The sequence below is a fragment of the Heterocephalus glaber genome, unplaced genomic scaffold, assembly GCF_053883595.1.
Source record: "Heterocephalus glaber isolate CG9 unplaced genomic scaffold, H.glaber_assembly_v1.0 deba00000546, whole genome shotgun sequence".
In the NCBI taxonomy this organism is placed as follows: domain Eukaryota; kingdom Metazoa; phylum Chordata; class Mammalia; order Rodentia; family Bathyergidae; genus Heterocephalus; species Heterocephalus glaber.
Genome location: NW_028258147.1, coordinates 14,965,600 through 14,990,269, shown reverse-complemented (window position 1 = coordinate 14,990,269; position 24,670 = coordinate 14,965,600). Strand labels below are relative to the sequence as shown.

Here is a 24,670-nt window from a genome sequence, read left to right as displayed (position 1 = left end):
TCAACTTTTCTTTTGTATTTCAAAAAGTTTTATTGACATACAAAATAAACTTTTAATGTGTGGAATTTCATAAGTTTTGATGTATGTATGCATCCATTAAACTATCACCACAATTAGAGTAAATATAACCAAAAGCCCCAAAAGTTTTCTCCTGCCCTTTTTAAGCAGCTGGGGGAAAATGACGTCTTAACAACATGTCCTCCTTTTCCTTCTGAGGCAACCACCAAACTGCTTTAGTCACTGTGTACTAATATGAATTCTTTAGTTAATTTGAAAATTTTTAGATAATTTGAATTTTCCTATATAAGTAGAATCATATGGTTTGTATTATTTATTGTTTGACTTAGAAAAATTCTTTTTGTTTTTACCAGTGTTACTGTGGGTATCAATGGGTCATTTTTGTTACCGAAGTTTTTTTCATGAAGCATAATTATTTTGATATTTATTTAAGTTTTAAATTGTTGCATGTATCAATAGTAGATTTCTTTTTAGTACTAATATTCCATTATATAGATATATTTCTTTCTTTTTTTTTTTTTTTTTGCAGTACAGCGAATCGAACTCAAGACCTTGCACTTGCTAGGCAGGCACTGCACCACTGAGCCACATTCCTAACCCTAGAAATATTTCTTTATTCATTCACATCTTACAGAATTTAGATTGTTACTAATAAACCTCTTACCAACGAAGATGCCATAAACAACCATGAACAAGTCAGTATGGAGATAAGTTTCGTTTCTCTCAGGTAAATACCCAGGAGTAGAAAGGCTAAGTCATAGTTTAGGTATATGTTTAACACTTTAAGAAGCAATCACACTCCTTTTCAAAGTGTTTTGGGCCCTTTGCATTCTCTCCAATAGTATATGAGAGTTCCAGTTACTTCAGATTTAATCAACATTTGATATTGTGAGACTTCAACAATTTAGTTATTCTAGTAAATGTATAATGGTACATTGTAGTTTTAATTTAAATTTTCCTAATGAATAATGAAGTTGAATGTTTTCTCATGTGTTTAATTTCTACCCACATATCCTCTTTGTGAAGAGCACAGACTTTCATTTGGCCAAACCTGGTTAAAATCCCACCAATATCACTTACTTGCTAAGCATGTTCTTTAACATATCTTTTTTGTATAAAAATGACCTTAATGGGAATATGTGAAGAGTAACTGAAGCACTGCTTGATTCACTTGCACAGATATTTTGGATGCCACATTTTTGAAGTTAATTTCTAGAATCACATAGAAATTGCAAAGTCATTATGATATACTCTAGATTTCCACTGTCTAGGGATTTCTTTAGAGATGTGCTTTTACTCTGTATGGTAGCAGTCAAACGAAAGTATATTGAAAGTTAAAGGATCTGGAGTTAGGCTTAAAAGCATTTTATAAATCTATGACACTTATATTATTAGACCACAAGTACAATTTGAGAGTTCACTCAGACATTTATAAGGCTTGACTGAGCTCTAAACGCATCCTGCAAATTCAATCTACACCCATTTATAGCTAAATGAGTACTTAGCCTATGATAAACTGGTGTCCTCTTTCCAAGTCAAGAAAAATTAATGGCCTCCTTTGCAGTGGTTTTTCCTTATTGGAGTCATTTTGGATAATGGTTTTTCACTCATTTAGCTGACTCATTGTTCATGTGTATATTAATTTATACACACAGTGAATAGATATGCAATTGATATATAAGAAATATTGCCCATGTAGACCTCGCTATGCACAATACTGAGTGAAAAAAATGGTGGAATGAAATATGTATCCTCAAGAGAAACCAGATATACAAACAAATAAACAAAGCAAAATAATATAAATTAATATTAATACTATAAAATAGAAAATACAAAGACCAACATAGATATCGCTGCAACAAATAAATGCTGGACTAAGAAGAGGAAAGACTGCTATGGGCTGCTGTGAGCCATGGTAGAAGATTCCTCTAAGAACTGGCTACTGAGAGGGATTTACCGGTTGAACACAAGTTCAATCTGTGGAAATGAGGCTATACCAGGGAAGTCCTTGATGTGAGCAAAGTCAAGAAAGCAAAGGATAGGTAGGATTTTACAGGTGTTGAATCATCCATAATTGGCCCAGGTGGCTAGGAAAATGTTAGAGAATATGTTTGGGAAAATATGTTCAAATTATAGATTTTATTCTGCAGGAGGCAAAGATTTATTAGTTGATCCCAATACCAATTTCCCTAATATTCTGTGGTAGTAGAACCTCCTGGTTGAACTTGATTCACAAGTGCCCAGAACAAAGGCTATCTGTAACCCTTTGTGAGGAGTCCTAAGTATGGCTATGGGCAGGAACCAAAGGGAGGTGTGCTTCAAGGTGTGCTCTGAAAAGGAAAAGGCAGGCCTCCTCTTCTGTAACTTTTCCCTTTATCTAGCATGCTGCCTGAAACATGGAAGTAGTGTCCTATTTGGGATCATGGGAGCTGGCAAACACTTTAGTATAGCAGACTTGCAGGAAACAAGGAAACAGCCTCGCCATGGTCAGGCAGCCATAGTTAGGGTAACTCACACATGTGTTTTCTGAAAAATAAATTCACTTCTATTTTGTTTCATCTATTGTATTTTGGGGTCTCTAACAGGAGCTAAACTTATGTGTTGAGCTATTGCTCCTTATAGTCCTCCTGGTAGGCAGGCAATTCTTAGGAGGGCTAGTGCCTCTGGTGTTCCTTTACCTGAATGTGCTGTATAAACGACATACATACTAAGTTGGAAAGCTCTGTCTTGCCTAAAACAGAGAACGCTTTGAAGTGTTTGAGTAAGAAAAGGAAGTGACAGGATAAGAATTGAGATTAACAAGAATTAATTTGAATAAATATAGCAGATCCACGTTGACTGAAGCTTGGGATAGGAATTGCAGGATTTAAAACAAAAAGAGGGAAATTTTTGAAGTAATAAAAATGTTTTTTATCTACATTGTTGTCACATGTATGATACATATGTATGTATTTAAGGCCCCAATAAAACTGATTAAAGAAATTAATTTGGTTTTGTGTGTCCTCACAAATATATTAGTGGGATACCAGAGATGAGGAAGAGAGAGAGCAATCAAACCTTTAGATATTTGGATTTGTTCTGGGAAATTTTACAGGGAAGGAAATTAGTTGGACAAAAGTATTATTTTGAAGAAAGCAGTTGTAGAATGTGGCTACCCGTTTGACCTGGAGATACTGATTTACATGTAAGAGAATCTGGCTTTTCTGCATAAGGAGTTAGCTGAGCCTCACCAAGTATGTTTCAAAGTGGAGCAGGAAGAAATAAGAGTGCTCGTGCATACTAGTTAAATCTGTCTGAGTCCTTTTTTTATTTGTAAAATGGGACCTATGATATCTACAAATTGCAAAGGAATTGTAAAGAGCAGAGAAAATATGCACAAAGCAACCTGGATGGTGTGTCTATCATCTATCTAGGAATCCTTGAATGCATAAGAGATAGACTGATTGCAATTAAAATATTAAAATAAGAAATAAATGAGCTTTGAAGAAGATATCAAAGATTTTCCTACACATGTTTCTAGGATGTGCCTGGAGGTAAGGGAGCAAGAACTCAGCTCACAGGAAAGGTGAATCCACTTTTAAATTGCAGGTTGATAACAGGAAGAAGGGTTAGATGAAGCAAGATAGCAGTTGGTAGTAATTTTTTAAAACGGGGGCTGCTCTTTTGCCACAATTCAGTTGTGCATTCATTTGTCATTTCTTTACCAGTTGGAGTCATTTGTAGGAGTGGGAGTTCAGACAAAAAGAAACTTTTGTAGTATCCTGCTTAGTAGTTACTTCAAATGAGATTTGGTTCTCAGCCCATTTTCTGTCAGGCTTCCTGAGATGGAAATACAATACATAAAAATTCTCAGGCTCCACAGTGCATCCTTTGGAGCTCCAGCCTGGAATTTACAGCTGCCTGTAGACATCTCCATCTGTATGTCCTACAGGCATCTCCAACTCAGTGGATCCCAAACCAAATTAATTACTCTCCCACACACTCATTCTGCTCCATCCTTCTATCTAGATTAATGCCATTGCCAATTTACTCAGAACAAAATTTAGAGATTTCAGTTCTTTCACTTTTTGTCCCATACTCCTCAAGGTCAACATGTTGTCAAATTTGTGGATTTACCCTGTAGGGATTTGTTTTACGCATTCTGCTTTTTGACTTGCATTCCCCTGGTGGGCATCTTCATCTCTCTTCAAGAATACAGAAAAAGCAGTTTATCCAGTCTCCCACAAAGGCCCTCAGAGTTGGACAGCACGAGTTATTCATTTACTTAGACTACAGGAAAAGACGGCTGCCTCTGGGGAGCTGTGCAAAGGGCACACTTGCTTCCCTGTGCCTCGTTTCTTACTTAGCTAATCTAGAGAAATGTCTGAAAAATCATTATTCTTTTTCTGAAAACACTTCAAAGAATCCCCACTGAACCTACAGAATGAATCCTCAAACCCAAATTTCCTCCATTTCCTTTCTTATGATGTTTTTCTGGCATTCTGTATTCTGCCTAATTACACTGAACCACAATACCTGTCTCCAAAATAGTGCTCGTTTTTAACCTTAGGGTCATAGCTCATGGAATGTTCTTCATAAATTAGCTTAACATTTACTTCCCTTCCTGACTCAACTTATAGGTCATTTCCTCAATGTAACCACCTTGATTCCACTTTCCTCCACCTCTTAAGAACAGCTCTATTCACCGGCATGTTTATTTATTTTTCCTGTGGCTATCACAATTGTCTCTAACTCATTTTACAGGGTTTAAGAACCGGCATCATCTCTAATTGCCAGCTCTGAGTCTCCAGGGGACTTTGAATTGCCTGTTAATGAGACTAAAAATATCTTCTTACATTTTTACTTTAATAAATGGTGATATTTACTGGAAAAAAAAAGCTTTAAAAATTCCCAAAGAAATAGTTAAAATTTGATCGCAATACACCCAAACATCAAACTCCCTCAACTCTCCAGCAATATATACTTTTTAAAGTTCCTTGCAGTTTTATTATTCCAGGTGTGTTAGTAGTACAAGAGGCCTTTGTGGACCTCTGCTATAAATATCATTTGTCCCCATTAAGCAAATGTATTGTACACCAGATGATTGTCTAAATTTATGTTCACTATTTCAGAGGGCAGTAAATCAGATATATCAAAATATCTAGTCGAAAATGTACAAATCAACTTTTATAATTTAAGAACTTCTTTTTACTAAGCTGCTTGTTCTCTCAGTAACTGAGACACATTAAAAGATAGGCCAATAAATTTAATTATCCAAAAATTCAAATAAAACTCTTAACTGTCTCAGTTATTTGGGTATTGTAGGTGGAATTACTGGGAATTGAAGAAATTATAAAAGGGGATCTTTTTGATTGAGCAACTAACCAATTTTCATTTAAATCTATGGAAGATTAAAATCTGGTAGATAATCTCAAGTTCAAATATTGAATTTGTTAGACTCACTTTATTTCTTCCTTTTTTTTTTTTTTAAAGAGACAAATTCTTGCTATGTTGTCCAGACTGGCCTTGAATTCCTGGGCTCAAGCCACCCTCTTGCCTCAATACTCAAGTAGCTGGAATTATAGGTATGTACCACCACGCTCTGCTAATTTACGTTCCTTTAAAAATTAATAATAGCCCTACCAAACTGCGATGTGAAAATACTCAGGAGATAAACATACTGTAAATGGGCTTATTTTTTGCATCATATCATTTAGCTACATTATTTATCATTTAGCTAAAACAAAAGCTTGAAAAATAAACCAGTACCTTCTCAGTGACAATAATTGTATAGATCACTTCCAGAGTTTGGAAATTATTAATATTTTATTCAGTTATCCCAACTCATGTTTTTCTTCCCCTTGATAATCTTTTCAAGTGGTAAAGGTGCTTGGAATGTATAAAAAATAGGTACAAATTATTACTCTCTAGAAAATATTTATTGATATTTGTTTTAATTATCTTTCCATCATCTGAGAAATAAACACGATACACAAAATACAGTAAAATGCACTCTTCCCATTTCAAATAAATATATTTTACTTTTGTAAAAAAATTAATAATCTGTGTAATCTGCCACAACATATTAATCAATGAGATAAACCAAAGATAATCTCTGTCAAACTGTCACTTTAATGATTCTTAAAGCATTTTTCTGGAGACAAAGAATACTACTCATTGGAGAATTATACTGACTTGGAAACTGTTGCTTCTGTTTAGAAAAGGCAAAGGTAAGTTCTTTTAAGAAGTGTTTATTTCCAACAACAGTCTTTATGTAGGAGAAAACAGCATCTAAATGCTTGCTGAATCAACTATGTGTAAATTTTCTTGTCAATACTTCCTAAAGACCAGACCACATTCAGAATTCTAATGATTATGTATCACACTGTAGTTTTCAAATTTTAGTGTTTAAGCATTTAAATTAAGGGTTATGAACGTAATATAGACCCAAGGCTGAATTTAAAAGCTCTATTAGGGGCCGGGGATTTAGCTCAGTGGTTCCGCCGCCTGCCTTGCAAGCACAAGGACCCTAGTTCGATCCCTGGTACCAAAAAAAAAAAAAAAAAAAAAAAGTTCTATTAATGGGAAAGGCTAAAACAATGGTTCTATACAGGACACAGTTGTTATTCTTAACCTTATGAGAACCCAAATCTACTGAATTATACAGAGTTAGCACAGACATATACACATATATCCCTGATCAGCTTAAGACAATGTGTTAGTTTGCTCTTTTAAGTGGTAAGAATATTTTAGTAACCAGCAAAAATCACGCTTAGGTAGTCACCAATTTTGAAAGTGTTCTTAATGTATAATCTTGTTGCCCTCAAAAGAATATATCACCAAGTAATAAAAGTCATTAGTATTGTCTAACTTCCTATGTTAATGGTTAACTGAGAATTTATATACTATCCTGTGGAAGTAAATCAACCTCTACTTTAGTTCCAAATCCACGATATGTGACTCATTTATAGGGACGCAATAATGTTGATCAAATCTTGCCACCTCAAACATAACTGTATTCAGTAAAAACCTTACACAGGCTATAAAGTGGGTATTAGATCTGTCTTAGCATTATAAATGACATCAATTATTGTCCAGGTAGTGACATATAAAACTTTCCCCTCTTTATTTTAAAGAGTACAAAATTATATGTCTACACATTATTTTATGGCAATATTTTTAAGTCTACAAACTTTTGAAACAGATAACTGTGTACTCAAAAATTCACAAGTCCAATAAAACAAGTTTGTGGTTTCCTTCTTGACAGTCTTTATAATTCTTCCATCTCGAAGTGTGTATTAAAGCTGTTTGCCATAGATGTATGTTCAAAGATCCTTGAAAGGCTTGGTTTTAACAGTTCTACTGAGTGACATGAAAGATGCTGAGAGTTGTCATTCTTCAGGGACATCATTTGGCCTGTCCCAGGTTCTCTTCTATCATAATACAGAGCCCAGAGGAGAGTAATGGTGAGAATCATGGCCAGGATTTGTGTCACTCCAATGGAGATTCCCAGAAACCTAAGTATTTGCAGTTGTTTGGTTCCTCTCAAAAAGGAGTACATTTTCTTCCCACAACCCTGTAAAAGAAATAGCATGACCAATATCACTGTGGATATATTACAGTGGCTCAAAAAAAGTGAAAACAAAATTCTGCATCAGTTAAGTGAATAATAAATTTTAAGACAGTGACTTTCAACAAGGAAATGCTATGAGAACATGGAAAGGAGGCATGCACCTTTAGAAAAGCCTGCTTACCTGATTCTGATGAGCATCTTTTGTTTCCCACACAACTAGAAATTGAGTCTCACCAATATGAAATTCAATCTCTAGAGCAGAGGGGTTGGCAAGTGTTTATTTTTTGATAAAGAACCAGAACCAGAGATTAAAAATAGTTTAGGTTTTACAGGCCATATAATCTCTACTGCAATTACTTATTTCTGTCAGTATAATACAAAAGCAACCATATACAATATGTAAATGAATGGAAGTGGATATATTCTAATGAAATGTCCAAGCATACCCAAAGGCACTGGGCCAGAGTTGGTTCACAAGCCACAGACTGCTGACCCCTGACTTGAGATTGATCCAAACATTAAAAAAAAAATTATTATTATTATTATTAAGTTCCCCATTTTTATTAGTATATGTTTATGATACATAATAGAATCATTATGGGGAATTTAATGTATATATTCAATAGCTATATATATATATATATATATATATATATCTCTTAATCCTTTCACTGTTGAATTATAGTTCTAGTTCTCTAGTCAGAAACTTTTTCCCAAGGATCAGAAGCATTCTTTCAGTCTGCTGTTGAAACATGCTGATGGGTAAAAATCAACATTTTTACCCTGACCCTTGTCCACTGCCTGCAGCAGAAATACATATGGGGAAATTATTGTTATGACCCAGCTTCTACTTTTACCAAGTAGGGATCTGAAAAATATCTTCAGGCCCTACATAGATCAGAGACAACTGTATTAAGAAAACATAAGCAAGTTTTTTTGTTTGTATTTGAAGTACAAAAGTCAAAGGATTCCTATGACAGATACAGAAGAGAATTCTGAAGGAAGACAAGAGAACGGAGAATGTGGAAGGAAAACTCACGATAAAGAAGAACTGGAGAAGGAATAAAGAAAAGGAGGTAGACTGAGACTACCAACTGTCCTAAGTCACCCTTCTCAGTGATCAAGCATACCTGCTTTGTTTCTAGTGGCCAGTATCTCAGGTGACCATGCCATATGCCTCATCTCTAGTGAACTCACAGCAAATAAATGTAATCTACTCCTCTAAAGGGAAATTATAAATTTCTCATTGTACATTAAGGTGACAACCTGTGACAGTGCTTTATAAAAAAATGACAAGAACTTGGAAGATTCTGAGATCTTACTCTACTTAGAAACTAGCAGATTAATTTGCCACAGTTTTGTGGATGCTGGCAGAAAGCAGAGAAAAGGAATTTATTACTCATAGTAATAAAAATTGTCAGGGACTATGTCATTTTCTTAAGTTCCAAGCACAATATAAAGAAGGCCAGATGACGTATGCACACGGTAAGTTGTACATGGGAGAGGAACACTGAGCTGAGGAAACCCTAATCTTTGTTCATGGGTAGTAAGCATTTCCATTCTTCACTTGAGAGAGGACTATTTTTATTATACAGGACAGGATAAAAACCTGTATTTTCTATGAAGGAGACAATACCTCTATCTTCAAGGCTGTTTCCTTCACATACATTCTTGAAAAGATGGTTCAGTACAAAGGTACCTAGTGCCTCAGTTCACAAGACACACAGAAATATGAGGCAGCCTTAAAAAATTATCTCGCAACAAGAACTTGATTTTGAAAGCTTTTATTCTGAGTTTCCAGTAAAAGCAACTAGGTGTTTACCCTATGGGGCAGCCGCTTGAATAAAAAGAAATTCATATTTAGATCACTTTCTCCTTGTTTTCTTCTCCATATTCCACAAGGAGATCACTAAGTCAAGAAAAAGACTATGAGGGCTGGGGATTTATCTCAGCAACACCATGCTTGCCTTGCAAGCCCAAGGTCGTGAGTTCGATCCCCGGTACCAAAAAAAAAAAAAAAAAGATAAAAAAGAAAAGAAAAAGACTATGGATCAGTAGTCAACTTGTACATTGTATTAAATGGGGGGGATGAATAATATATAATTCTTGGATTTCCAAAGACATTGATTGGTAATGCTACCCCAATAAGACATTACTCTAGAGAAATTTAAAAATCGTGTAAAACTAGTCAAGGACAATTTTCAATAACTTCTTTCTTTTGGTATACCATGTAATAAAAACAGTAAAAGAATAGCAAATATTCACCAACTTCACAAAAATGAAATTAAAATATTTATGATTTTATAACACTTAACATTGGTTTAATAAGGTCATATCTCTGCTATATTATCTAGTTGATACATACATAAATACATACACATAAATACATATACACAAATATTCCATGGGAGGCCAAAATACATGTCACAATGGCAATTCATCAAGTTTCAAGTACTTTTCCAAGTGCTTCACTGAGGTATACTGTCAGAGCCCATTCACTCATGTTTATGTGCAAGTCTAATAAACATCTTTATATGATATAGTATACTATAATGGTTAAGATTATCCACTTGAAATCTTGAATTTAAATCTCCGCTTTGCTACTTATAAGCTATGTAAATTTGGGCAAGTTACTTAATCTCTCCATGTTTCGGTTTTTTCATCTGAGATCACTTAGTAACAGTACCTGTTTGGGATATTGGCAAGATTGAACAAAAAAGTACTTAGAATGATATCTAGTCCAGTTTTATCTGGCATGCCAGCCCAAATCAGAAAGCTCAAATTAAAAATAGAAATCTGTGACCAGCAGACACAGTAAAGTATGAGTTTCAACACTTTGTAAAAATGTATGGGAAACACTAGAAATATAGCATTTTTTCACCAGTGAATTTTTTTTTTTTCCATACCAGCGATCGAACTCAGGACCTTATGCTTACCAGGCAGGCACATCACCACTGAACTAAATACCCGGCCCTGTCACCAGTGAAAATTGATTCAACAGCCATTGCTTACTATAGCTAATGTGGGCATCACTGTTTTTCAGGATAAAGAGGTCACTCTCTAAAATGATTATCTGCCATTGAGACATATGATCACTAGCCTCCTGATTAAGCAGAGGAAATACTTACCATAATTTGCAACAAGTCACTTCAAAAACAGTAAAATAAAAATGGTTTGGTTTCAGACCTGAGGAAAATTATTTTATGTAGATACTTCATTTAATACTATTGCCAGGCAATGTGGAACTATATCCTCATTCCTGTCTTTCAAGAGATCAACATAAATGGCTTTGGGCTATGACTATCGATTTGTTACTTATGCTCTTAGTATTTAATACAAAGATGGGTCACTAATGAATATAAAAAACTTCATGTGGGTAGATCAGTATTTTAGTAGTAATTATAATTTCAGAATTAAACATAAACAATTTAAGGTACAAAATTACAGTTAGGAAAAATAAAATTCAAGAGATCTACTGTAAAATATTATGACTACAGATACTAATGTATTTTCAAAAAGGTAAACTATTCAAGAAATACACAAACTGATAGTTCAATGCTACAAAATGTTATCAGTCAATGATCATTTCATCATTACCTTTTCAATAGTCTCTGGGGCTTAAATTTTGCCTATATAGTTCTTTATTTTTATTGGTATCTCATTTCATTTTAATTCATTTTATTTTTTATAAAGAGGATAAATTTATTTCTTACATTTCTGAAGACTGAGAAATGCAATATTGAGGGGATACATCTGGCAAGAGTCTCCTTGCTGGGGCGCTGTTACAATGGACAATGGGGTCCTGGATGGGTTTCTAGGTTCTTGTGCACCATGAACAAAGAATTGGACATGGCATGCAATGGTAAGGAAACAGCAACAAAGTTTAATCAGGCGACAGAACACTTGGAGTGAATGGGCTTATACCATGTTAATTTGAGAAATTGTACAGGAGAGGAAATATTTCTTTTTAAAATATATTAGTAAAACAAAGCACCAATTGATAAAAAGGTACAATCTATTGTTTGATATTTTGGCATTCTGGAACATCTATTAGGATTTTTTACACAATCATATTTGTTTCTTATAAGGTACAGTAAATTATCTTATCTGGGACAGTTTGGGAATAACATATATTACTTAATATCAAATATTGTAGAGTGAAAAGGAAACTTGGAAATCAAAGGGCTCAACTTTCTATTTTTTAAAAACATGGTTTAAAAGCACTTCTGAAGTGACATTAGCTAACTAGGTATAATAAGGGCTTCGGAATGACCTCTTCTCCATCTAAGCATTGTTTTGATGGAACTTGCCTTTGTAATAGGATGCACTAATTCTAGGCTTGCCCTTTGACCATCCCTTTTCCATAAAAGTAAGGAGTCATATCTGAAGAATCATACCTTTCCCTTTAACCAAACTCTTCTCCTGGTTAATTATTCCTAATTTCTTCAAATTTTCCAAATGCATGTACTTCATCATTCTGATGATCCAATTTTGGATTGTGCTGATCTTGTTGATGTTTCTTTGAAAATGACATAGATTTTTAATCTTTTTTTTTTTTTGGTACCGGGGATCGAAATCGGGACCTTGCGCTTGCGAGGCAGGCGCCAGAACCACTGAGCTAAATCCCCAGCCCTAGATTTTTAATCTTAAAAAATTAGAAAATGCAATACAATTTTAAAACAATCAATTTTGGGGGGTAGATGAGCTTTATTGTATCAATAATTTAAAGTAACATTTTTATTTATTTATTTATTTTGTTAAATTCTTTTATTGGTACATTTTAGGTATACAACACAATTACATTTCTCATTGGGAACTTGTACCTTTACATAATGCATCTTGGTTCTTATTTTTTCCCCATTCCTAGCCCTCCCTTCACCCCCTCCAACCTTCCCTATTTACAAAGACTTTATTTCCATTTTTTCCATTTCTCAGCATTTTTCCTTTCCCTTCTTTCCTTTCCCCTGCCCCTCCCACTACCCCTAACACTTTGGACCTTTTCTTCCTATTTTACATTATCGATTATTCATTCTAATCATTGGTACATTTTAGGTATACAATATAATGACATTCATCATTGGAAATTTGCACCTTTACATAATCTCTCTTGGTTCTTATTTTTCACCCTTGCCCAGCCCTCCCTTCAACCCCTCCATTCCTCCCTATTTACAAAGATTTTGTTCCTATTTTTCCATTGTCTCATATTAATCCCATTCCCTTCTATCCTTTCCCCTAGCCCTCCCACTTCCTTCCCCTTTGCCCCTTTTCTTCCTATTTCACATTACCTATTATACATTTTAAGGACAATCAATTTTGAATGGATCTTGGGTTTCCTAGAAGAGTGGACATAGGGTTGTATTGTTATGGCACATAGTTGGCACTTTACCTCCTTCCTGAATACTATCTCTATGTTAAGATAAGCAATGTGGTTTATTCAGTACAAAGGTCCATTCCTCAATTTAAAAAATAATATATCAATCGTATCACCTCTTCATTCAGTTTACAAAGCACATAGATAATCTTTCAAAGAACACAGAATTTTAGTCCTTAAGTTTGTCATGAGAATACATTAAATTATATTTTGTGCTCTCCTATCAAGAACCTTTCAGGAAGAACTACTATCTCTAGATTATTTAAAATAAATAAAATCAACTGATACCTTTAAGTACTTTCATTTATATGTAATCATCAAACCATATTGACAAAATCTGCCAACTTGCAGTACACATTATTAACGTAAGCCCTTGCATATTATTCTCAATTGAGATGCATTTTAGTGACATGTAGTAAAAAACGCTATAAGAAGTCACCCGACATGTGAAAAATAATATTGAAGACATTTTCCTAGATTACTTCAGAGTAGTAGATAGATATAAGATCTCACTTGGAAAAATCTTTTAGAATTTTCCACTTTGAAAAATTGGAATACTTATTCTTCTAACATTAGAATTAAACAGATGAGTCTGTCTTTTCAGCTGAGTCATCAAAAAGCTCAGAGGCTAACAGGAAACTCAACTACAGTAACCCTGTTTGCCTTTATAGTAAGCATATCTGCTTACTCTTCCACTTAGCCTTGACTTTCCAATTCTATTTCTACTTTGTTCTTAATTCATCACATTTTCTTTCATGCTGCATTAAATACTTGATTGAATGAGGTAGACGTAAACATTCAAATAACAGAAAAAAATTCTCTATGGTGTGCAAAATTTAATTTCTTTGATAGCTTAGAAAGCATTGTAGAAACTTGCACACTGAGTATCAATCAATTATTCACACAAATACTTCAAGTTAAAGATGAACTTTTCAAAAGAATATTCCTCTATATAAGATAATTTTCCTCCTCAGCCACTTTCTAAATTCTTCACAGAGGTAGCTCCAGGCTTTATTGTTAATTCTACATACATTCTTATTGAAGTAATTCAACCTAAACATAATCTGAGCTTATTTTGAGCCAGAAAAATAATTCTGCATATACTTCACATTTTTTCAGTGTAAACTTGGACACTTTTGTTGAAAAACAAGATATGAGAGATAGAGAAAAAATATTGATGTTTCTATATAATGTCTTTTATTCAAAGGTATTCAGTTGCATAAACAAACTTTGGCTGAGTGAGCCAAACGAGGTAACAGAAATGTTAGAGATCAAAACTGCATTTCATTTCACAAAGGGTGTTTTCTCCCAGATAGAAAAGAACTGAATTTTACTGATTTGCTTTTCTCAAAATAAAACAATGAGTTGATTTTATTCAGTTATGTTTTTTCCCAAGTAAATCTACAGTAGCCCTAGTTAATAACCTCACTTAACTCAAGGGTATGAATAAGACTTGCTGTCTAACCTACTTTACTGGCTGTATTATTAAAATTCTAGTCAACTATTAACTGTAAATAATAACACTGCCTTTGTCAGAGAAAGAGCATGAGTCCTTACATTTCCTAGAATCTATTTGAAGGCATGTCAGGATGCCTCATTTCACCTGAGGAAATTATACAGTTGAAATGATTCTGATGCATCTCCAAAGTGAGTTTCTAAAATTGGAAGAACATCATGGCTTTTCATTACTTAATATTCACAGGCCACACCAAAAAAATCAAACAGCCTTATAATGTTCATAAAGAATAAATAAAACCTAGGTTGCAATACAAGCCAATATTGATACTTTTATAATTGAGTTTTGATGATAAACATAACTCTCAAGTTGGAAATGATTTTTTGATTGTCAGGTAGAAATATACAATCTTCAGTCCTATTTCTTCCAGAATTAAAGAACTGAATGGTATCAGTTCATGATTTCATGTACTCTTAAGACATTAAACAGGCTGGATCAAAAATTATCTACTGATAATCTTAAACCAACAGGGAAATAAGTGCTTGTGTAAGAAAAGAAATAAACAAGCAATAAAATCCACAGCAAGACTTTCTGTTCTTTAAAGTAAAGTTAAACAATGTATAGGAAATGCAGTAGAAAAAAATCATTTTATTATTTTTTAATATATGGGAGGCCTTTATATTTCATTGAATTCCCACAGCAGCCCCATAAGGTAGGAGAATCATTAAATTTTAAAGACTGCATTTATTGCATGCTTTTCTATTTTACCAAAAAATATAGTTATCAGAGACCAAAATCACCAGAGAGGCCAGTTCCAGCTGCAAGAAGTGTCCCTTGCCTTGCTGAGCAGAAGACATTACTCACGGACCCTCATGCAAACGGTTCACCTTCACTATTCATCTAAAAAGTTAGATGGAAGAGGGAAAACCACAAAGTCCCCAAAATTTTGACCCAAAAATATACCTTTGGCCAGCACAAAGTTATATAACCATGAAAAGCACACTTCCCTCTCATTACAAGCAAAACTAGAGGCAATTTAGCTAGTTAAAAATCTAATAGTAGGTCACAAATTTTTCTATTTACTTCAATAAATTACTGTTATTACTGTCATTATCTACCACTGTGCACTGAAAATGTGGGTTTATTATGTGCCAAGTAGTGTGTGAAGGGTTTCCATGTAGTAGTCAGTTTATCTTTGTAACATAATGTGAGGTAGTTACTGCTAATATCATATGTATTACATGAAGGAGTTGAGGTTTAGAAATGATGAATACTGCAAACACTCAGCTAGTTCCTGACCATGTATTCAGCATCTGAAAAATTCAGTGTCTATAAGCCTGGGCTTTGGAATCAGATAGACTCAAGCTCAGTCACTGACCAGCTCTATGACAGAACACAACACCCCAGAGGATGGTGCCTTGGCATGCTCAGTTATTTCTGAGCTGAAAGAGACTGGAAGATTGCAGAAGCAGGAAGGCTTCTCCGCCCTTCTTCCTCCCTCCTTTCTCCTGCTCCTGTTGTCCCCAAGGCAGACTATATAATCTAGAGTTCCTCTCTCCTGAAGTAAGCCATAAAGCTAGGAAGGTCATTTTTCTGATCCCTTCCTTTCTCCCCTGAAGATCCTCATGAGACAAGTGTCTTGCTTTATGCCTGGGGCTGGGGAAGGGAGGATTTCATATAGAAACACAGGAAAGAATCTGAAACAGTCCTTGCTGCAGTCCCACCTTCCCAACTTGGAACTATTTTATCCCTTTTCATCTGATCATTTTTCTCTACAACCATCCACTTCTTTCATCAGACTTAGCACAAAAATACAGGGGTGTTTGTATTACAGACAGCTGAGTTGAGTAGAAATATTATAGGCAGTCAGATAAGGTTAGGTCCTTGAAAGGGTCAGGACAAAGGTGAAACACATCACAACTGTCTTAGTTACTTTTCTCTCATTGCTGAGACAAAAGACCTGACACCCAAAGTTAGAGGGGAAAGGGTTTATTTAGCTCACAGTTTGTAGAGATTTCAGTCCATAATCAGCTGGCTCTAAGGCAGAGTGGCACATGGCAGAGGGGGATCCGTTCATTGTGGCAGAAGACAGCAAAAGCAACAAGGGAAGGGGGAGGGGCCCTCAACAGCATCCTTCTGCCCCTTTTATCTTATGCAGGCTACTTCGGGCAGGTACCAGTTTATATAACAAACACAAGTAAACTCAATGAAACATTATTTAAAAATAACACATACTTAGAGACACAACCCACAGATACAAGAGAGCTATTAAGCATCACCATAAATAACAAACCAATACAAAATTGCTTTGTTTGGTTTAATCGCACATATAAAGGAACAATAAAAAGAAGCTTCTCAGTAACATCTTGGTGGTTTAACATAACCAACCAAAAACCCTTATTTAATATGACATGGAATATGAAATTTGGACACAACTTCCAAGTATGCAATTTGACACCATGGAATTATAATGATGCAATTAATTTCCTAATACCATTAGATATAAATACAGAATTGCATAATATAACATTTACTAATACTCATAACAACATAACTTCATGGTATGAAGGATGGACAAACAAGTATACATTCCCACAAATCACTTTAAATAACATACACATACCAGGACTTATTAGCAGATCAGATGTTGAAAACTTTACTATACCACAATACTCATTAGATGAGTGGTCACACAAGAACTTACATTGGTGGAGAACATGGAATATGGAAGCTAAAGGTATAAACGAAATTAACCACAACAGCCTACCATATATATTCTCCATGGTATTATCACATCCAATAACAAAGAAATGGTCAAGAGGAGACTTCATAGCACACAGACCACTACTAAATGCATCAATAATGACAATACTAGATCAAGAGAATTGGGATAACATATACCACTTTCCAATAAATAGACAAAGATGTAATAACAACCAACACTCCAATCAACCATGCATGATGAATAGAGGAGATGTAGAAAATGGAAGAAGATTTCTCACAGCACATTACATAACAGGATACATAATACCCCCAACAAATACAACACCTATGGTTAAAGAAGCACCCTGGTCAGTTCCAGATCTGACTACCCCAGTTCATCTCATATTATCACCGCAAATTCAACTTTTGGAAATACATCTAAACTTACAGGACATAATTACTAAACAATGTGAAAATGGTTTCACACACCCACTTTACACATATACTACTGGACAACAAAACTTAAGAAGAAAACCATTGCAAATTGCAGCAGGACTATGGTTTGTAGCAGGAACAGCAATAGGAGCACTTATTGCATCAGCCGCAGTAAGAGAACAAGCTACAAAAATTGAACAACTACAACATTTAACCCAAGATCAAGCACAAGCAATACACACCATATCTGAAAACTTAGGAATATTGCAAACAGTAACACAACATATAACAGAAGAACAAGGATTGATAATAGAACAACTTAAAAAACAACATGATGAAACAAGCACTCTACAAAACACCCTAATATCATCAACACAATCAATATATGAAACTTTAAAATGCAACAAACATACAAGACTATTGGATCTAATTTACAGGGATTTGGACATTTTATTCACAACAGGACAAGGAACAGAAACCTCATTTTATAAAACAATACTAAACCCAAATAGAGATTCAATATGTACTTCAGGAATTTGCACCATAAATGTTGTTCAAATAAGCCTCCTGAATGCAATGGAAGCATACAACGCTATCAACATACCTAAAAGATATAATGATGACTGGATAATCCCCACAGGGCAACATATATGTGCATCAATTAATGAAATATATATAACAATACCAATATCCCAAACATTCAGATTTGGAAACACATTTGTATACCCACACAACAAGGTATATGAACCAATAGAATCAGATGTAGCACTTACCAAGGTATTTCACAAACTACAGGACCTAGGTAACTACCAACATTTGGTATGTACTACAACAATGGCTAATCTCACCATCAATAATTATAACACAACAAGCCACAACGATGCTATATTTAATTATACTCTATATCCAGGATGTTTCATTGTACACAATGCATCAATCATAATGCTGACAACTTGCAACCCAAGAAATCTATCTCATATATTACAATTGGAATCATCAACAACAATATGAATACAACAAAAATATCCAGGCATGGATGCATTTTCATTCTCATGGGACACTGAATTACAAAACATCCAAAACATAATTAATAAAGCCAAACAGCTGATGGAAATATCAGACTTCAACTCCAAACAGTTAGAGAGTTTACATGAACAAACCATCAAAGAATTAAATACTTCAAAAGAAATCCATAAGAAAATCCAACAAGTAGTAGCTTTGATAGATAAAGATTTAACTCTCCCAAAAGGCACACTGACCAACTCAGGACCCTGAACAATATGGAGTATGATCAAAAGGATACTCACATTTAATACAATATGTTATCCAAACTGGGACCCATTTTATTGGATTAAGCATATCTTTAAAATCATGTTAGCAATTATATGTGCTGTTATAATGATAAAATTTTTAACCATTATTTATAAGTTTTGTTTCAAGAATTCTTTTTCAGAAAACTACAAAGATGTCCTCAGACAACAACTCCAGTACCCTCGTGAGATGGGACACCTACTGGAGCAAACAGAGATGTAACAAGAAATCTAAAAAAGAAGAACCATGGTTCATGAGACCAATATCATATGAATCAGAAAGAAGATTTTGTGCAGAAAAACATATGGAACACTTTGTGAGAATGACATTTACTGAAACCCACACACCAATAGACCTGTTATTCAGAGGCTTCGGATTTGAATATTTAATGGCACATCATTGTAAATTCTGCACAACACCCTCATTATTATTAACAGGTACTGATGATAACTCACAAGATTTTATATACTTCCTATTCCACACCATATACCATCCATTGGTATGCCACAAACTACGCCAATATGATTTTGAGATAGCACAGAGAACAATCAGTCTATTAATAACACAATACATGTCACTATATTATAACTATTCACCAACATGGATACATGCTACCCTAATAAATAGACCACCGTTCATACATGCACTAGTACGCATGCAATGTACCCAAACACAATCACCACCAGTATCACTACAAGATATATGTGTAAGAATTATTGCTAAAGATGCAATGCTAGAAATGATATACCAATATTCTGCATGGCATAATTGGAAATGGATAGTGAAAACCAAGCGAAGCCAGGCATTAACCAGATTTTTCTGTGAATCTTGTAACCGCCTCTGATTGAGATGCTTACAGATTCAGGGGATGGAATGTGGAGAACACTTTGAAATAAGATGGAATTGTATAACCCTAAGTGTGCTGTAACCCTAAAGTGTGCTGTGACTTTAAGAGTGCTGTAACCTAAGTATGATATAATGATGTGTAACCATAAGATATGAAAGTAGAACCTTACGCGGTATGGAACTGATAAGGGTGTGCCCTGAACTGGACAGGGTGTACACTGAACTGGACAGGGTGTACCCCAAAATGGACAGTGTGATAAGTCTGAACCAATACGACGAACGCCCAGTTAGAATAGTATAAAAGGAGCTGAAGACCGTAAGCAAGTCGACAATCCGTCCCACCGACCAGTCGACCAGTCACTCTGCTGATCTGACTATCGACTGAGACATCTGCACACCTGAGACATCTGCACACCTGGACTTGCGCAGTACAGGTACAGGGACGTGGTAATTGGCAGACTTAATATTGTGTAGTAATTGTATTGAAGTGACTTGTGATAATATAAGATAAGTGTGTGAACTGCCATCCGAGTCCGAGTCCTCTTTACCCACGGTACCTGCTCGTGACACAGTCTTTTATTATAATTACATGAATTAACCCAAAAGCTGCTACTCAGTTTCTCTGCCTGAAGATCCAATCCTCTCTGCACCTCCCCACCTTATCTTATTCTTCACAATGCTCACTAGCATCCTGATTTTTAAGCAAAATTTAAAATTGTTATTGTTAAAGGTACTTTCTCAGGTCAGACTATTATGAAAGCTTTCATATCAGTGCATTCTAAGGGCAAAAATTGCAAGTGTTTACTAATAAAATCACAAGAGGAGAAGTTGTTTGACTGAACAGTGAATAGGAAACAGGATACTCACAATTGAACTTTGTCAAGAAAGAGAATGAAAGAAAAGAAGAATGCATTTGTATACCTGAAGCAAAACTGGCTGAACAGTTTGAGGCCTGATTACATCAAGCAAAGCCTGAAGATGAAAGGGATCTTCCCCCCACTATGCCTTAACTGGTCCTGCAGGGCTTTGAATGATAAAGCAGATACCACTCCAAGCCAGAGTCAACCTCATCCTGCTGGCAGTTTTGGAAGAGATAATGGAGTCAGCAGAGAGGCGGAGGGAGAGTCTTTGACTTCATATAAAAGAATCCTGAGATTGGAACTTCTTGGTGATATTCCATCTAAATAACCACTGAGCCTGAAAAGCTGCCTACCGTTTACTATCCAGGCAGGAGGCTCTATGTGTGTTTATCTGAGAGCAGCTTTATTATTATAATAAATCAGCATCCCATGACTACTCTGTCCTAAGTCTTCCTTTTATAATAATGCCTCAACTTTGTGAACACACTTGCTGCTTCATTTGGCAACTATTCAGAGATTTCAGTACACAATCCATGTGTTAGCTGGACACACAGGGTTTTTTATAACCCCAGGCCCAGGCATCTCGGTCTGCAGCGTGCCCCATGCCCTGAGCTCCAGCCATGCTCATTTTGCATCAGTGCTCCTAGCCTTGGCAGGACTTTTTCAGCCCCTTGTCACTCAAATATTATGTGTGCCTGGATAGCACCTACTGACTGATCACCTAAGGTTGGCAGGCCAGTGAGTTAATACCACCATTATGTGCCTCCACTGGTCATCTCAATCATCAAATGAATGGTGATTAAAGATGTCAGCTCCTTTTTGTGCCCCACTGTAAGTTATCTAATGCGTACCTCATATTCTAGCCACTGATGTGGAGATCCTTTCCATGCAGGTTTGGCCAACTTCGTGTTAGTGTAACTAGCCAGTACCTGGCTGGAAGCCTAAGCTATTATTTCTCACTTCCTGCTTTTTAGTTCTTTTTTGTTTTGTACCAGGTGAAGAAATTTTTTGGTCCTTAGAAGACTCCCAGTATCAACCTAAGAGCAGGGTTACCTAGACTAAGAACAAACTGAATCAGTAACTAGGTAGCACTTGCTAGAACTCTATGCCTTATCTTCCCCATCACAGCATTTTTGCTATTGTTTTCTTTTTCTGAGACAGGGTTTCACTGTGTTCCAAGCTGGCTTCAAACTTGCTATGTAGCTCAGGCTAGCCTTGAATGCGTGATCCTCCTGCCTCAGACAGTCTTTTTTTTAAATCCTACAGCCTTTGTCATGTCTCCACTTCTGGTTCAAAAGACCTGAGGAAAAATTTATGGTAACAGGATATTGTACATGAACATTATAAAACAAAAAATTGTTTCTATTAGTCAAAACAAATACACAGAGTATTGGCTAATCTTTCAAACTGTTCAAAGATGCTAACAGAAGATGAATGCTAATTGAAAGCACTGAGGGCTGAGCTATTGCCCAGGATAAAAAAGAATGTATATTGATTATAAAACAAATACCATTTTCCAAAGACAGCAGAGTACATAGGAGATGGCAAGGACAAGACCAATCACCAAAGTTGGAGCTAAAAATTGTGAATTTGCAACTCTGAGCTCAACCAATATACAATACTCAATGGAGAGAACAAAAATTTCCAACAGTATTGATTGACAAAAGCTTTCCTCTATGACCAAACTCTATTCAGGCTCCCCTGAGCTGTTTTTCAACTAGACTTTGACTTTTAGACTTTCATGATCCCATGTTTGCCTGCACATTGCTCAGTTTTAGCAAGAATTCTGCTAAGTTTGTTTAGAATTCCCCATTCTTCATATTGATCACTTTTGATATATAATCAGCTTCCTCATCCTTCACACACCTCTCCTTCCCCAAGAAACTTCTGATCACCACGGCCTGTATTCAGCAAGACTTCTATTGGTTCAGATTGGCAAGAATCCCTCCTTACTCCTAATGTTGTCACTTAGCAATTTTCCATCCATTGACTCAGCCTGTTCCTTGACTATAAATTCCAAGTTGTCCATGCTGTATTCAGAGTCGAACCAAATTTGTCTCCCCCATTGCAGTGCTCTGCAGTGCCTACTGCAATAGTCCCACTTTGAATAAAGTCTTTTTCATTGTCTTTAACAAGTATGACTGAATAATTATTTTTGTTTTCCACCATGAGCTGTCTCAACCTTTAATCTCGAAGAGCATCATTATAGGTCTGTTTATGTTGTGTGAAGATCTATACATTCTTATAATCACCCAGGTTCTTTGTCCTGGAAGTGAAGACTGGAGAAAAAAATTCACATTCCTTTACTTCTACACTCCCTGCTCTTCCTCATCTCCTTTATTTGTAGATGTTTTCTGATACCCGAAGAAGAAATAAACATATGAAGAGTCATAAATGGTTTGGGGCAACATTATTGTCATAAAAAAATTATTAAGAGCACTTGAAATTCATACTCAACACATGGAACATAAGAAGTCTAAGGGTTTACAGGAAAAGTGTCCCAAAAGACATACAGCCACTTGGAGGGTGTCTCTCTCTCCAGACCTTACATAAACTTCTGAGAATATTATTTCTCCAAAGAAAGAGCCAATATATTTTAGCAGTACTCTTTCTTCTGACTACAGAACAATGTGTCTCTGGAGGTACATTTTGCTTGACTTTCTGTCCTGCATTGCTTTACATTTGGAGTGGGTCTATCTGAAGTAGGGTTGTTGTGAGCTTGTTTACTTCCATTTATTTTTCTTGAGGTGGCACACAGAGAAGCAGAATGGCATTTCTGTCCCTTTGAGGGGCTGTTTATGCTTTTTTTTCCATCTGAGATAAAAATTGCAAGTATTCCCTACAATTGAATCCCAAGAAGAGCTGATGAAAGCTATGGCTCCTATTCACTGGCAAACACATCTAAAATACTGAAAACAATTTTGGCAGTATTGCCTATTCCTTTGTCCCTTGAAGTCCATCCAAGAAGGGTCCATGTCCATAGGCAAGAGGTGGATCATCTCTGCTATATAAAGACTTGTTTTCTCTCTTCCTCTTTTTTCTTCTTCCTTTCTCCACTTATTTCTTCAGATCAAGTCAAGACATAATACTTTAGTAGCGAGTATGGTGGAAAACTCAGCACTGAAAGAAGGAAGAGATGCACTCTCTACTTGTATTTTACCAAGTGAAACTCAGAGTCTGACGTTTGGCTGAGGCCAGTTATAACACTCAGTATTTGGAGATCATGGTTACACAGATGATTCCAAAGGACAGACTAGCAAATAGTCAGTAATCTGGGTCTGGACCACCTGAGGGTGAGCCTTTGAACTTGAAGTTCCACAGGCTAAAAATACTCTTCTGTGATCTTTATTTGGCTCTGTTCTCCTCATCTACTGGTCTCAATTCAACTACTCCCTTCTAAAATAATCTTTTCCTATCTATCTCAAATAGCTTCCTTACCAACAAGGTCCCACCTGTTACCCTATTCAGTCTTTGAAATGTTTACTACCTCCTGTAATTATTTTTTATTACTGAATTTTTTTATCAAATGTCTATGTCATTAAGTAGGATATAAATGACCAGAGAGGAGATATTTTCACCTGCAGCATTCTCCCCCATATCCTCAGCATTTAGAACAGCACGTGGAATTCAGGAGATAATCACAAAACATTTTGAATGAATGAATAGAAGGTAACTAAACTGAGGATCGGAGATATTCTTGTCTGTGATTTTTAAACCTGTATTTCTATACAAGTATGTAGCTTCTCAGGGACATTGGAGGAGTTCTATGCTGAAAGTAACAACACCTCTGATGGGAATGTTTCTAAAATGTGCAATTGTTGCTATATTTCTGTTCTATCATTTTTCACAGATTTCAAAATGTGTCATAAAATATTATTGGGTCAGGGACCAGGCAGGCCACCAGATGATTGAGAATGATTTATTTCCTTGATTTTAGATTACCGAAGAAAGATTGCAGAACTGCAGCCAGTTCTTATCTCTGAGCTTACAGAATATGAAAGATAAAAGGTACCTTGAAGTTCATCTATTCCAAATTCATTTTTAATTTAAAAAGCCATTCTATACCACCAGTGACATGGTTATCTGACCTTGACTTTAATATTTTTAGTGATGAGACA

At 35.5% G+C, this 24,670-nt stretch overlaps 1 protein-coding gene across 3 annotated transcripts in view; it reads right to left on the bottom strand.

Annotated features, from left to right (window-relative positions):
- Positions 1-5,914: 5,914 nt before the first annotated feature.
- Positions 5,915-24,670, bottom strand: part of Tspan12 (tetraspanin 12) — a 71,237-nt gene continuing 52,481 nt past the window's right edge. For all 3 annotated transcript variants that reach the window (XM_021237607.2, XM_087204448.1, XM_087204449.1), the window contains one exon: positions 5,915-7,573. In XM_021237607.2, the coding sequence (XP_021093266.1) occupies positions 7,268-7,573 (306 nt within the window). In that variant the 3' untranslated portion in view covers positions 5,915-7,267. The remainder of the gene's footprint in view (positions 7,574-24,670) is intronic.